This window comes from Camelus dromedarius, chromosome 3, assembly GCF_036321535.1.
Source record: "Camelus dromedarius isolate mCamDro1 chromosome 3, mCamDro1.pat, whole genome shotgun sequence".
Taxonomy (NCBI): Eukaryota; Metazoa; Chordata; class Mammalia; order Artiodactyla; family Camelidae; genus Camelus; species Camelus dromedarius.
This window is the reverse complement of record NC_087438.1, coordinates 31,719,914-31,737,162: the sequence shown is the minus strand read 5'-3', so window position 1 is coordinate 31,737,162 and position 17,249 is coordinate 31,719,914. Positions and strand designations below refer to the sequence as shown.

General features: G+C 34.4%; 1 protein-coding gene across 1 annotated transcript in view; it reads left to right on the top strand.

Annotated features, from left to right (window-relative positions):
- HCN1 (hyperpolarization activated cyclic nucleotide gated potassium channel 1) overlaps positions 1-17,249 on the top strand; it is a 323,656-nt gene that overhangs the window by 41,983 nt on the left and 264,424 nt on the right. Inside the window, exon 2 of the mRNA XM_010974280.3 lies at positions 994-1,417. Within this exon, the coding sequence (XP_010972582.3) occupies positions 994-1,417 (424 nt within the window). The remainder of the gene's footprint in view (positions 1-993; positions 1,418-17,249) is intronic.

The following is a 17,249-nucleotide window of genomic DNA, read 5'->3' as shown; positions in this document are numbered from 1 at the left end:
TGTATAAGTTGATGTGTTTCTTCATTTTTATAAGCCTATACTGTAACAAGTATTGTCTATTACCTAGTCTAACTATGGTGTCAGTAGACTTTGAAAGAAACCAAATGAAAATAACATTATAATAATCTCTGATGAATTTAGTTATGCTATGTTAACCTGGAATAAAATTCCTGGTTTTCTCACAATTTTAAGATAAGGTTAGACAAGAATGTTTGAAAAGATAGTTAGTGATTATAACTGTGTTGAAAATTAAATCAGAAAGTTTAAAGAAAAAAACCTGTTTGGAATAATAGTGGCAATATATTTAAAGTAGTTGCTCATTGAAGCAGTGATAAAATGAAAATTTTAGGTACATTCTAGTTTCAAACCAATCTGTTCAAATATTTTCAGCTTCAGAACAAAGTGAGTTTTTGTGTTTTAAATTAAGAAGAATTAAGTATAAATATCTGAAGTACCATGAAGCTATGGCAATTCAAGAATTCATGATTAACCTAATCTTTACTCCTAGAGATAAATTTGCAGTACCAATGTTTTTCATGTGCCTTATTTATTACTGGTCATTTTAATCTGTGATTGATAATTTTATATATAAAGTACTTCAAAGCACCTCCAAAGAGTCTTCTCAAAAATGCTTTTTTAAGATAGATATTCTGGGTCTTCTGCCTTATTTTCATCCATAGTTAACTATTGTGGGGGTTGTTTTTGCTTCTTTAACAGATAGATGGGGGTATGGGAGTTCTTGAATTTATTTCTATAATACTTTACATCAAATAATTTTTAGAATTCTATAATCACAATGCTTTGCTTTAGGAATTTTACTTATAATTTTATGACCACTGAAGGAATTACCTTATTTACAACAACCAACACTTTGTTCTTTTACTCATTTATTTAACCATAAGTCAGTAATAATTTTTATGGTGGCAGAGGGAGGAGAATGGGCTGGTGACTATCTACATCTTAAAATCTGATTTTTTTTTAAATTTCTTGTAGGTTTTATTGGGATTTAATAATGCTTATAATGATGGTTGGAAATCTGGTCATCATACCAGTTGGAATCACATTCTTTACAGAACAGACAACAACACCATGGATTATTTTCAATGTGGCTTCAGATACAGTTTTCCTTTTGGACTTGATCATGAATTTCAGGACTGGGACTGTCAATGAAGACAGTTCTGAAATCATCCTGGACCCTAAAGTGATCAAGATGAATTACTTAAAAAGCTGGTTTGTGGTTGACTTCATCTCATCAATCCCAGTGGATTATATCTTTCTCATTGTGGAAAAAGGAATGGATTCAGAAGTTTACAAGACAGCCAGGGCGCTCCGCATTGTGAGGTTTACAAAAATTCTCAGTCTCTTGCGTTTATTACGACTTTCAAGGTTAATTAGATACATACATCAGTGGGAAGAGGTAAGACATGTCTTTTACTTTTTTGAAGTATACCATGAGATTTTAAACTGTAACTTTTAAAATGAACAGCTGTGCTATTTATAATGAGTTTTATGAAATTCAAGAAGAAAAATTTCATTTATTTTTCTTTTTGGTACATAAGTGATATATTTTTATCTTCAAAAGATACGGTAAAATACTGGATTTGAATGAACTGGAAAAATTAGTGATTGTAAAACAATTTTTTTATGCCAATTCAGTCTTTTTAAAAACAAATCTACTTTAATCAACGAATTTTTATCCTAACCAATGCAGCCCCTCTTCACCATGGGAGGCTGTTTTTATCTAATATCTAATATTAGGTTGTTTTATCTAATACATCAAGAATTATCCTTGATGAAGATGTGTAGGGTCTGATTGCTAACCTAGTTTGTATCATTAGTTCTGTGAAGTAATGTAGGATATATTTCCTCTAATGTTGAAATATCAGAGAATTTGTGTTTGAAGAAAACAGATTTTTCTTAGTATTTTCAAGTTGCATATTTAAAGACTGACTTTAGCATGATAATTTTGCTCATTGTTATTCTTTGCCTATAATTATTTATTATAATTTCTCTCTATTAGTTCATTTCATAGTCCTGAAAAGCAGCATGCCCAGGAGGGAAATTACTACATAGAAAACACAAATAGTGCAGTGAATACATACATACAGTAAATCTGGCCAGTATTTTGCTGACTAGGGCATCTGTTGCTGTTAGGCAGTTGATGGGACCTAAAGAGGCTCAGACGACTGGAGTTTCCAAAGATCTGAGTTAAAGGTACCATTACCAAGCAAAGGAGTTTATGTCCCTAATTCCAGAGTTTGCATATTAACTTTTTTGTTTTCTTTTCCTCCTATCCCTCAAAAATTAATTATAACCTAAATTTTATTGTCTGTACAAAAATGGGAGTCAGGAAGGCCTCCAGAGTGCCTATACCTGAGCTAGAGAAAACAATATACTGGCTGGGGATTCATTATCACTTCACTAGCTACATAAATGCTTTTAGCATTTTTGGGCTGAATTATGTTTTGGAATTTAGGTTTGAGCAAGTCATAAAATGGAACTTCTGTGAACATTAGCTCTGCTTTCTGTGAGGCTGAAGCAGTGTTTGTGTGTGCTTGTCAATGACATTTTGGCTCATAGAATTTCAGGAAATGACATACAGTAATAAGACACAGCATAAGACACTGCTAAAAAGGCATAAAAATGGATCATCTTAAAATATGAATACGGATTATATTTAAAATCAAATGAAGCACATTTGAGAAATTGGATTCATCTTGTAATGTGTCTCTGTATAGCACATTCCACCTAAAATGTAATAACTGGTTAGTTCTCAAACATTATGCATATGTTACTATCAAAACAAGGTGGTTATTGAGAATAATAGCTAATATTTATTGAGGGCTTGTTATCTGTCAAGTAATGTATTTGACTCTTTACATGGATTTGTTAATTGCCTTTTCCTAATAACTCTGGTAACTTGCCCAGATTCACAGGGTTCATAGTAAGGGGATACTGGGATTTGAACCTTGGCAACCTGACTCTAAAGCCAAAGCTCTTAACCACAAAACTGTACAGCTTCTCACTGTAACATATGCTCTTTCAATGATAAATAACCTTAATATTATACCAGTTTATTTATATATATGTGTATATATATATATATATATATATATATATATATATATATACACACACACACACACACACACATATATATAAAATCAAAAATTGTAGAAAACTTTTCTTAACTAAACTTTATGGTCCAAGCAATGTAAGATTTGAATATTTACCTCTTAAAACATGATCACAAAAAGTATCTTAATGAGTAACTTATGAGAAGAAAAATCACTGATATAAATACCCAGTCAATTAAGAATACAGTGGACAATGCTACTATTTTAATGTCTTGTAGTTTTAACCTAGTTACCCTAGAGAATGGCAGAAGGATGAACAGATGGTGTTCTATCAGATAAAATGCGAGGCTAGGCGGTCATACATGAGGACACTCCGTAACGCTGATGTCCCGCGGTTCCTGGCAGCGGTCACAGGCACCCAGCTCTGTGTAACTTGATGGTGCTTTAAAGATGCCATGATACAATTCAGGAACAGCGGCTCACTGCCATCAGTACTGTAAATGCAATTTGATATGCACTTACAGACATTTGGTAATCAAACACATTCAGGCTAGAGTTGTGAGTTGGCAAGATCTTTCTTATAAATAAATGACCTTGATAATAAATGAACCATAAGCTCATTTAATGAAGAATGTTTTCTTGATTATTTGATACCCCCATATAATATCACATATATCATGCATATTTAATGCCTGTTACTAATACTGCTAAATAGAGGAAAAACAGTAGTAATTTATGCAGAATTTAATATGGATTTATTATTTCATCACCTCCATGATTGAAACCAAAATCACAAAGAAACTTAATGGCTCCAAACTGGTAAATCTCTACCTTAGTTTTATAAATGCCACCAGGATGTGTTTATAAGTAGAAATACAACAAATAATCAGAAGTCGCTCTGTGAGCATTTGGAATAAGAGTGCAGAGGAAGATGTAGGTTCACCCACACGCCTCTGAGTTCTGAGTGTTTTAGTACCAAGCTGGCTAATGCTAAATCCAGCAGATTTAGGGAAGTAATGTGTGAAGTCTGGAAGCTGCCACTGTTCTGAATGAATCATTCCCAAGGAAAGTGCCTGCCTTCTATAGGAAGCTGCTTTCATCTTCAGTGATACACTTTTTTTTTTCCCCTGGTCTGAGTAAGTTCAACTGAAAAACCACAGGAAGTGCCAAAGCCAGATAAATTAGAGAAATATTGTGAATGAAATAAAGAAACTTTAAAGTTTAGCTCTTACGTTACCATCCTTGTTAAAGTTGAGTAGTCGCTAGTATGGAAGGAAAGAGCTGATTTGGCCGACTGACTTATAAACGGCATTGTGTGACGAAGTGAGGGGGCAAGTTGTTTTCACAAGGGAATGATAGGATCAATGGCTTTAGGATGCAAAATTAAGCTTCTGGCACAGTAGTGAAACTTTAGATATATTGCCAGGTGAGGTGGAAATCTGGGGCAATTATTTAGATAAATCAGGCCAGCAAAATCTTTTCTCTGTAATTTCCAGAAAACTCAGGTGAATCTCTCCCACTCTTGTATTTTGACTTAAAAAAATAATTCCTTTATTTAGCATTGTTGTTGTTAGTTATTGCTATATTTCAAGTGAAGTCAGTGACCCAGGGCACAGTGCTATTTTGTGACATATCGCAGGGAGAACCTGTTCTCTGTGATCCTCCTGAAAGAGACATATGGTGAGGAAATCCTCAGAAATTAAATGGAATATTATTAACAGTTTTTGACAATCACAAGCCAAGAGGGTAGATTAAGAGCTTAGTAAGTAGATTATTCGGTTAGCAAAGGTGAAGAGTTCTAGGAACATAGAATGCTACAGCTGCTGATCCCAGTTATTTTACCAAAGGCGGATGATCCTTGAAATTATTAGATATTGAGGGAACAGTAATTGAACAGGGAACTATTACTCTGTAATGGTTATTCTATTTGTAGGATTCAATGTCACAGAAAGTAGAGATTCTTCATGGCAGTGTAAAAAAAGTGTGGTAAACGCATGATACTCGTATAATAACCATGGCTTTGGAACACATATCTGTAATATTTTATTTTTCATTCCTCATGAACTATCCCCTCAACCTTCCTTGGGTAGAGTTTAGACCTGTCACAATTAACTACACCTGTCTTGAGGCAAGAAAAGCATCCTGTAGTTCTGATCTTCGTATGTGTCTGTAGCAATTTCAGATGAATAATGTGCCCGGAACATTGCAGTGCTCCTCTAGCAATCAATATTAGATTTTTACATTGGCTTAGGGGCAGATTTATGTACAAATTATGTCTGTACATTAATAAACATTAATAAGAAAATTTATTCTATGGGTAGCTAATACAGACTGCAGTTTCTGTCTTTGATTGATTTTAGCACTCTAATTGGTTTGGATTAGAATTAACTATTGCTATAAATTGTTTACATATAATCATACAATACATATTATAACTACTTCCATTTTTTAGAAAACATATAGAATTCTAAGACTTGCTGTAAGGTAACACCAGTGTTTCCCTAAACCTGCCCTCTACTAGACCTTCGGGAGGCTCCCTATTGCCCATCACATCAAATCTGTGTTTCTCTGCTGTGCCTTCAAGGCTCTCCAGCAAACCATTCCCCCGTCTCGCCATTGTCACTTCATATTTGCACCCAACAGCTCTTTTCTGTGTTTTAGTTTCATAATGCTTCTTGCAGAGTATGATTTTTTTCTGCTTCTATAATTTTGCATGTGCCATGCCTCAGATTTGGAAAGCCTTCTTTTTTTCCCTAGCATTCAGTTAAAATTCAGCTAAAATTTTCTCCAGAAAATATCCTACATTGGTGAACTGCACTATAAGGGGCAGTAGTTACACTTTGACCAATTCTGCTGGCTCTGTCTGCATTTGTTCATGCTCACAGCTTGGTGAATACTCGTATATACATTTCCTTTTCTTTTCCTGGGCATAAATGTCCATAGGGAAGAGTCAGTATCAACTTTTGCCCTTGAATCTCCTTGTACACTAGGACAGAGTTCTAAATACAATAGGTTATCTGAACATACCTGTCTGCTGAGTGCATGGCAATCCTCCACATTCTAAATCCATTATATAATTACAAAGAAAGAGTCTTTCTTCAATCCCAAGCATTTACTGAGTAGCTTCTCTTTGCAGATGCTACATATGAGAATACAAAGCAGATCCCAACTTTGTAGGAAAAACAGACATATGAGCAAATAATCCCAGATGGTGTGGTAAATGGTGGCATAAAAGAGGAAGTGTACAATGCAGCTTTTTTTGCACATGAAGAAAGCTTCAGAAATTCTTGAACTGAGTTTTGAAGCTGGATTCTGGATGACCAAACTGGACAAAGTGGGGCAGTGGAGTGCATTCATAAAGACATGAAGCACACGCAGCCTAGCACCTCCAGAACCTCACACGCAGCGGCGGTGAGCTTGGAGGGGTAGACCAGAGTTCCTGTTAATGGTGGACTTTCTCAGTAAGGTGACACTGAGGCATTTTAGGCAGGGGATTTGCATTTTAGAATGCTGCAGAGTCAAGAGGATTGGAGACAACTGAGGCTAGAACTAATAATACCAGTTAGGAGAGGAATTTGTCACTCATTTGAATTTTTTATGTATAGCTAGCATCAAGCAGGATTCTTTTTAGATATCTAAAGGGAGGTTTATCTTTACCAAGTGAGTATTCTTGCCCTTGAAATACTTGTATCAAATAATAAAATATGATATGCCGTTACATGAAGTCTTTTTGTAGTGTTTTACAATTTAAATATTATATTTGATATAATTGATAATTGTTAATATAATATATTGTATTAACAATATGTTGATATAATATTATATCATTGATACAATTATATTTGAGATTTACATTTCACACCACCAGAAACATGGTGTAAAATGGATCCTATGCTAGAGATTAGTATATATGGGTGTTTATTCAAGTTGTGCCTTTCAATTTCTATTTAATCTAGGGAGAAGCACTTAAGGTGACTTATTTATGTCTACATAAATAATAGAACAGTTTCGAGGTTCAAATGAAGTGAGATACATGGACATTTTTTGAAATATTTAAATTGATATATGCTTATAATATTTATAATTGTAGGAGTCATAATGTTGTGTTTCTCAGATTGGCACACTGACTAACAATAGCATTACTGCATGTGTATGTGTAAGTTGCCCAATATTTTCTGCAGGCAAATATTGGTTCTGCTAAAGACCACTAGGTGTCCTCTATTGGTTGTGTTACTTCAGGGTTCTGTATTCTGAAATACCGAAACTGTCTTCTTGGAAATTATTCATTTATACTCTCTTAGAATCACCTAATTGCTTGGCTATCTATGTCTAGATGAAACAGACAATGAAGGTATTCATATATGTAAAGATTTTTTTCTCTTTATCTATGCTCAGGCTAAAGAAAGAGTTTGTTAAGTTCATTCTCTAAAAACATAACTTTCATTCTGAGAGAATTGTTTCCAATATCATATTGTGTATTTCTTAAGATGATATTCTAACAGAAACCCTGAAGTGCTAAGGTACCGAGTGATGATGAGTTTTATTTGGATAGGAAGTATTATTAACACAATTAATAAGAGATTAACAAACTATGTGTGGGTGTATGTATGTGTGGGTGTATGTATGTGTGTGTCAGTGGCAAGACAGATAATTCTATAAATGCTTTTTGGCTAATGTACTGCTGCAGATCTATGTGATCCTGATGCTTTTAACATAGAAATATCAGTTTAATGCTAAAACATAAGATGAAATTTGAAACGTTCAGGCCCTATTTAATGTTAAAACATTAGAATTTCTAAATGCCCCAGTCATTGCCTAGTCTGTTCCTGTTTTGCATGTGTTTATATGCTTCCAAGACTACAGGTTGATAACAACCAGACTTGCATCCAAAGGTTCCAAGTTATGTACCCCTGTGCCTCAAAATCTACATGACAGTGTGACATCTCTATAAAGATACCACTTGAGCTCTTCAAGCTTAGTAGGTTCCCCTTCGTATCTCCTCCTTCTCTCTTCTTTCCTGTTGCTCAAATCAGAAATCTGAGAGATTTCCTGGACTTCTTCTCTTTCTACATAGCTAATAATGACCACGTTCTCCTGCTTCTCCTTTGTAGAATGTGCTTTGCATTCTAGTACTTCTTCAATCTTCTCTGTCACCATCCTAGTCCAAGGATTTGGACATCAATCATTTCTCATTTGCATTTTTATAGTAGACTCATGACTAGGCTTAAAAATTCCCCTTTGCTTGTCTTCCTAGGGCCTCAAAAGTGATATTTTTGAAGAGCAAATATTACCATATCATTTACCTGCTGAAAATATGTCTGTGACTTTTCATTATCATTAGGACAAATTCCAAAATTCAAGGTCCTTTGAAATCTGAGTTTTTCCCAGGTCAGCCTGGGAAACTGCTTGCTCATTATTTTTTAACTATTCTGAACCTCTTTATGTTTGTCATATATACTGTTCTAAGGCCTTTACATATGTTATTCATTTTTTCAAGAACTTTATTCGTTTAGCCAACCCCAGTTTATCAATCACATTTTTTTCCTTTGACTTTAACTTAAGTTACCTCGAGGTGGAATTAACTAATCTCTCAGGTAATGTTCGTTCCATCTGTAATATACTGGCATAGCCCCTAATGCTTTTGCTTTGTAAAATGCGTAACTTTTGTAATTTATCTTAAACAATGCCTGCCTTCCCAGCCACATATTAAACTCCAGGAGGGCAGAAACCATAGATTTTCTGTGTCTTCAGCTGCTAGCATAGTGTCTGGGAAAATAATGGGGCACAAGAATACTTGTTAAATGAGTTAAATTATGCCTTCAAGGGAATTCCAATTTAGCAAACATGTGAACAAACAAACATGTAAGAAAAAACAGTAGAGTGTCTTGAATCCAATATTAGAAGCATTTATAGTAGGGACCAAAAAAACAAAAGAGAGAGAAATAAACTAGGTGAGTGCGGTAGAGGGTCAAGAAAGGTTCTAAATGAGGCATCCTAAACACGGCCGCTTTGAAAACCAAGCTTGAAAGTGTATGTCCTTCCAAATGGATAGGCCTGGGAAATAGTTCAAGGGAATTTAGAAATCATGGTTGAAATCAATCTAGTTCCTCCTTTGTAGGTGGAGATGATAATAATTTTCTGTCCAGTCTCATAGAATGGTTTTGAGACTCCAATGAGAAACTATTGTTGAACATACTTTTAAACTATAAAGTTTATAGAAATGTACATTTTTGTTATCACAAAAGTCTCTACTTGTTTAAAATATGTAAAATCTCAACAGAGAGTAAAACTCTTGGTCCTTCAGTGTGCTTACTCCCATTCTAAATATTGGAAGCAGTAGAAATGCTATTAAGCATTATTCCTGTTCAAAATATACCAAGTAGAGATTTGCAGCAGTAAATAAATCAGGGTAGTTTAGGACAAAGTACATTTAGCCTTACATTTCTCCAGAGCTTCTGGATAGATGTCTCAGTTTTCCCTTTCATTGCACATGGCCACTGCTGCTTTAAACTCATCTATGTGCTCTTAGAGAGAAAACTGGGAAATTGGGAATGCCATTGGTTCCTGAGTATTGGACACAAAATTTGTGATGTAATTCTGCTTTAAACTTGAATTCTAGTTCAAATACCAGAGTGTTTCATAATAAACACTTTGTTATGCGTTACTTTAGTTAACTGGGTAGTTGTCTCAACTGAACACGTTTCTTTGTTTGGTCCTGTATACTGTGGGGCACCCGTCTACAAATGGGTGATGTGCAGAGTCATGTCATAAACTGGAAAATAATACACCCAAGGATACTTTTTGTTACAATGAAGTTAAATTAAACTTATCTCTGAAGGAAATGTTGAATATTCTCATCTAATCATAAAGGGAAAATATGTGCTTTTTTATTATCAGGTTTTAACAAATCAGGCTTTCAGTTTAGTCAGATACAATGTCAAAAGTGTTTTTATTAACTTGAAATATTTTAGAAAATAATTATGCTTGCATTATGTCAAAAGTAGTAGTTGATTCACATTTTATTGAGCAAAGCACAGTCATTTAAATATATCAGAAATTGTCACAGAAAGTCAGTTTTAAAAGACATTATAACTGTGTTATGAAAGCTCAAGAATAATTAGAACCCTTGAATTGCACTGGGTAATGGCTGAGAAAGACCTACTTCAACTTCTCTTTCTGTCTTGCTGATGTGTGCACTTTAGATTTTGTATTAGAGAAGTCGTGTCTTAGTGTGAAAGGGAAATACATTTGGTTGGTTATGTAATTCTGGTGGCTATTTTGAGTGGAACCTGCCATTTACACCATTTTTTTTAAAAGATATTCAAAAATCTTTTTCTTATTACATTTTAAAGTGAAAGTAGACATGAGCAAGTATTCTGGAAACTAGTCCCAGGATTTCATATAATTTAAAGCAGTTGTGAAGTAAGAGAGTAGTAGCTACTTTGACAGAATCTTATTGTCAGGAGTGGTGGAATCAGAAAGGGTTTTTCATTAAGGTTGGTCATCAGTGGGAATATTTGCAATAAAATGCTGATTATTTCAATGTGCTGCTTTTTTATTGTTACTCATGTGGAGCTATGAGTCGAGTGAACATATAAAATGAAGGAAATTCAGCTGAATTGAAATGAAAGTCAGGAGTTCCTTGCACAAGTCATTTCTAGATGCTTTTCTCTCATTTTAAAATGTGAATAATGGTTTCTTGGCTTGTATGGTTGTTTAATAATCAAAAAGAAAATCCATACAAAAGTGCTTGTAAACTTTAAAATTGAATGTCTAAAGAGCATATTATGTAAGATGTAGCTAGCCAAATTATTTCACTATTTTCTTAACAAAAATCTCTGAAAAAAATGAAATTCCTATCTTTTTCAATATTCGACATGATAGTAGAGAGTAACGGTAGAATTTAGATTGTGGTAGTTTTTGCTTTGACATTTAGAATCCAAGAGTTATAACTCCCCAATAGCATATAACAGAAATGTTTGAGGAATCAGCCAGCTTTGTGGAAGTTAGCATTTTAGTATGGGAAGCAGTTCTCTATTGTATGGAAATATTAATTTCCATGATACTGCGGAGAAGGATAGATGTCCAGAACAATTTCTTCCAGCTGACTGGCATTGAATCACAAGCATTCAAGTTCACAGGTTTTAATAATACTGTACAATTAAAACTGCTTCTCCATTTTATTTAATCTGAAATTCAGAGAAATGCAGATAATCCTTAAGCTGGTAGAAGATTACCTCCCCTTTTCCCTGGCACATGTTTGTTGTAGAAGCAAAATAATTTTGTGATGACAAAATAATTACAAAAAATGCTAATAAATTTGTTAGGAAATATTTATTGAAGAACTTCTCAATTTATGATATTTTAAGCTCACATGATTATTTATTTTAGAATAATATTAGAACATGTATGAATTCCCAGAGTAGTATATGTATTTGCTATTCTGAACACACAAAGCCAAATTATGAGTCATGGACTCCAGAAGTTCTAAAGGACTAGTTTTCTGTTTTCAAATATTCCTCGGTAATTATGACACTAATTTCACCATTGGGGAATGATTCCCTTATGTTTCTTCAAGAATGTCTTATAGAACTTTGAATATACTTTAAACATTTTAGTTAACATTTTAGCAGGCTATTGGTTGGAAGGTAGTGAGAGTAATTCTCAAGTAGTTGAGAGTAACTCTTATACAAAAAGTATAAGTATATAAATATGGGTGTCACAACGTACATTTGTGTGAGAGGATTCCACCACGATGTGAGAAGTGTATTTGAACTGCAGAGGAGACAAGAAAATGCCAGCAGGTGATTAAAAAAAAAAGAAATTCACAATTTTGCTGAAATCTCTCCCTATTGCCAAATTACCAATATTTGCCTAATGTCAAAGACAAATGTTTTAATATTTCTAAGTGTTATTGCTGGGAATGTTACCAACTAAGTCATCCATCCCCCTTTTCATTTAGTTGAATTGTTATTTCAGATGTTCCAAAAATCTCCCATGTCTTGAAATTAGAAGATGACTCTTTGGTTTCAGATGGAAAAAATTCTAGTTAGTACATGTTCTGGAAAAATGCTACTATTTTTGAAAGAATTCAGTTTAGTAACACATTTCTTAAATGCACGATTCTGTACATCCAGAAAAAGCATCATATGTGTAATCACATACTAATCCTCATTTGCAAACTTCGTATCTTTATATTGTTATCAATGTAGTATTTAATATATATTAGTTGGCCACCCACCAGATACCGAGCACTGTACTGCATATAGAAATACAAAGATGTATACTTAACAACTACTGCTAAGAGGGATTTTGTGATCTAATGAAGGAGTTAGAAAAGGAAATCAACAATCGTATGAGAGACGTGTGAATTCCTACCTATTGGAAATTGTTGAGTGGAAGATTTGAAGAATGATTCTAAGTAGACATCTCAGTGTAGGCAGAAAGAGCTCCACAGTCAATTCCCTAAGTCTGCTAAAGGAGCGGGAGTGAGGAGTGGTGGTGGCAGGCCAGATAGATATTCTTTAATTAATCACTTGAAACAGAAAGAGTTCTAAAATACCACACTTTACTAAAATGTGAAATTTGCTGAGTTTTACAAACAGAAAATTTTTTATTTAAAATAGTATCAGTACTCTGTTGAGACTGCAAAATGTCTTCCTCATCCTGGACTATGAACATTTTCATTTTGTTCAAATCGTACAAATTTATGAAAGGTTTCTAAATGTTGAAAGTTTTTTAGAAAGCAGAAAGAACATTATATTTAACTTTTGTGCGCAGTATTACCAACTCTGTGATTAGCGAGAGAATTTAGCAAAAGAGAACCTAGTCTCTTGCTTGCTCACTCTCTTGATCTCTTTTCTATAGCATGGGTGCCCTTGCATGAAACCCCTAACCAGAAAATTTGTCTTCAAAATTACTAGAAGAACAATCCCTAACATATTGAGAGACTGAGCTTGCATTCAGGGGCTTGGGTGCCCAACAGCAAATCATTTATTCTGTAGTTATGGAAACACAGTTCATTCAAAATGCTTGAATTTCCTCTACATTTTACCCGTATGTATATTACTTGTTTACCCTGTGGCCTCCCAGCCCCTTCCTGCATTGAGTCACTTGTAACCCAGGCAACTGGTGCAGGCATTGCTGCAGCTTCCTTTCCTGATGAACCCGTAAGTTGATCCGCCTGCAAACGGAATGCATTCTTTCCACCAAATCTATTCTCAAAAACAACTATTTATTGATGTTTTCATTGTTGTTGTTGTTGAGAGAAGCAGCAGGCAGTGAAGTCACTCAGAATCTCAGTTTGGATAACTGTCCTTTGAAGAAGAGAGGAGTCAGATGACTGTAGCTCTAACAATAGCCCTCAGGAAGTCGACTCCTTTCCCTGCTTCCTAAGAAAGCAAGGTTCTGCCAATACTACGAGTTCTTTTTATCATCTTTACTTTTATGGAAGCAGAATTTTTTCCCTTTCCTCCTCTTCTGTCATATTTCCCACAAGATTTGCTAACAAAGAGTGTAAGCAAAATATCTATTAGCCATATTTTTATAACTGGGAAAAAAAGAAATAATATTCTTTTATTAGAAGACACATACACACACTGTGGAGCCTTAGCCTAGGGCCAGTACCTCCTACTTCAGGACTCAGGGTGTATATTTTATATCATATCTTCAACTGAAGGATGGAGTATTGAGGGTGAGTAAACCAAAGTGATCCACCCCTTGGTTGGAGAGCCACTGATTTTGTCTATTCATTAATTGTTATGTCATTTCATTTCTGCCTTCCAAAACAGAAAAAAGCGGTCCTGCTCCTTGTCACCTCATACTTGGATGTAGACTAACTGAGCAGCTTCCATCTGGACCATGGCCAGTCATTTTCACAAGGAGATAGGAAGGCCTGTAGGGTTTTGATGGGCAATGAAATGATCTGACTCAAAGTGATACATTACTTTTTTTATAACTCTTTGGCCAGAATTTGTCACATGACTTCACCCAGCCAACAAGAAGTCAAGAAGAGCAGTCCCGCCGTGTACTGGCAGGCAAAGAGCTGGAGCTGTTTGCTTAATAACACTACTTCAGGAGTTGGAATAGCTGAGACAGGGAGAAAGGGCGTGCCTTGAATGGATCCCTGAATTTCCCTGTGGCTCACTTGCATAATAAACTTGAGTCTATTCAAAATAAAATCACGTGATCTGCTTGATCATCCTATTGTCTTCCTCTCATGAGTATTTTTGGTCTTAGACAAAGAACCTTCTAGCTAGTGAATAATATCATGATGGAGAAAATGTGTTATACTTTTCTATGATACAGTCATTGCATCAGCTATTCATTAAATGATTAATCCTTTTGTGTTTTATTAAATACATTTATAATGGACTCATACTATATGCTATGCATGTAGATTATACCAGTACACAAAAGTTGTTTTCCTTCTTAAATAGCTGTTGGTCCATGGTCCAAAATCTTAACAAATAGGTCTTGCTTCTTCTCTGCTTCACTGTGTTGGGTGTGAATATGACTGAAAGCAGCATCAAAATGGTTTGGAAATGAGGCAGATAAGATCTGAGGTAGGGCCTCTGATATAATTTAAACAAGAGATGAAGTGTTGGGATGCTGATAGTGGGATGCTTCTGTTTTTCCTGTGCTCACAAAGTGCTTAGAAAGTTGATGGACGTTACATTAAGCATCAGAGGAAACTCCCTCAGAGAAGCTTCTTGAGTATACTTATTATAAAGCAATCCTTATTTTACTTAGTTTTTGAAGTGAACTCAACCTTAATAGGAATTTGAATCAGTCTTTTAATGGCAGTACCGATTTCCAAGCTTCAAAACATCAGATTTAGTGAGTTTAGCAATTTATTAAATGTAGATGAACATTTGCATAATTTAATCTATTATCCTCCACACTAGAAAAGAATTACAATGCTTAATTTTTAGACCTTTGCCCAATCAAATAGAGAACAATAAATGTTATGAATATATGATATAATCAGAATAATTCTTTTAAAAGGAAAATTTATTATACTTGTAATCTTGAGAACTCTTGAAATGCAAGTGTTAAACAATCAGATCTTAAGTGTGGCTCATAATATATCCATTTTCCTTAGAATGTATTACTTTTGTTTGGACTTCATTTTTCAAATAATTCAGACTTGAATAGTACTTAAAATCTAATATAATTACTAGACTGTTTGCAAATATTACTACTATTATCATATCTTTAATCAATTTTGAATTCTATGTCTCATTTGTTATGGCCCAGAATAGGTCTATCTTAGTGGGTGTTCTATATGTCCTTTTTTAAAAAAAAAGTATTTTCTGCTGTCATTGGTGTAAATGTTCTACAGTTGTCAATTAGGGCAATTAAGAGTGCTACTCAAATAGTTTATATCCTTACTGATTTTATGTTCTGGCAACTCTTGAGAGAGGGACATTTAAATATGCAACTATAATTTGGGGACTTATCCATTCCTCTTTGAAGTTCTAACAGTTTTTACTGCATGTACTTTGAAGCTGTCTTATTAGGTTCATACATAGTTAGGATTGTTATGTTCTCTTGATGAATTGCTATTCTCTTTAGCACCATAAAATGACTCTTTTTATCTCTGATGTATACTTTGATATTAATATAGCCACTCCATCTTTAATTAATATTTATATGGTATGTCTTTTTCCATGTTTTATTTTTAATCTGTTTTTATTTTAAAGTGGATCTTTTGTAGATAGTGTATAGTTGAATCTTGCTTTTGTTTCTTTATCACATCTGACAATCTCTATCATTTAATTTAAACCATTTACATGCAATGTAAATGCTGTAGTTGAGTTTATCATCTTGTTATTTATTATTTATCTCCTATGTATTTTTCCCTATTTTCTTCCTCACTTTATATTAATTAAATTTTTTATAACTGTTTATCTCGACTGTTGAATTAGTAACTATGCTTCAATTTTTTCCAGTGCTTGCTCTAAGATTTACAATATGCATCTTTAGCTTATCACAGTCTACATTCAGATAATATTATACCATTTCACAGAGAGTATAAGAAATTTACAATATGTCCCCATTGTCCCCTTGCTGGCCTTTATGCTGTTGTTAACAGACAATTTATGTCTGTTTGTTTTAAATGCCATAATATATTGTAATAATTTTTCTCCAGACAATTGCCTTTAAAGTATTTTTTTAAGTGAGTTAAAAAATGTCTTTTATACTTTCTGTTACCATTGCTTTGCACTCTTTTGTGTAGGTCCAAATTTCTATATGGTATCATTTTCCTTCTCTATGAAGAACTTCCCTTAACGTTTTTTGTAGTGCTGGTCCGCTGTTGATGACCTCTTTTGGCTTTTGTATGCCTGACAGTTGGTATTTGTCTTGATTTTTGAAAAGTATTTTTGCTGCATAAAGGTTTCTAATAAGACTTTTTTTCTTTTAGTACTATAAAGATACCACTTGATTTTTTTTTTCTGCATGCATTATTTCTGATGAGAAGTCTGATGATACTCTTTTCTTCGTTCCACTCTATGCAATATGACATTTTTCCTCTGGCTGCTTATAAGATTTCTCTTTAATATCACTTTTCAACAATCTGGTTTTTAAGTGCCTTAGTATGGTTTTCTTCATGTTTCTTCTACTTGGTATCTGTTGAATGTCTTTGATCTGTGGGTTTATGGTTCTCATCAAATTTGTAAAAATGCTGGCCATTATTTCTTCATGTATTTTCTATTTCACCTGCTCTTTTTGATAATTCTTTCCCTGGCCTTAGTAGTGACTTCACATGCATGTACTGTACCCAAAGACCCATTGAAGGGGTCCCTCTGCTGATCTTGGTACTCTCACTCAGTGCAGCTCCCTCCCTCAGCTCTGGTAATTTTGACTCGCAAGTTCCAGCCGCCATGACCTTCCTATCTTTCCATGTTGCCTCTCAACTCTGCAAGCCCACTAACTCTCTTTGTGGATTTCTTTTTCCTGCACTGTCCCTTGGAAACTCACTCTAGACAGGGAGCTGGTGCAAGATTACTGATCACCTTATTTGCGTCCCTTCTTCCAGGGATTTTCCTTCTGCATCACCTGTGATCCAGTATCTGAAAAGTTTTCCAGTTGGTCAGTTTGTCAAGTTTGTCAGGTCTTCTAGTTGGTTAAAGCAGGAAGGGAAACCTGGTCCCTGTTATTCCATTATGG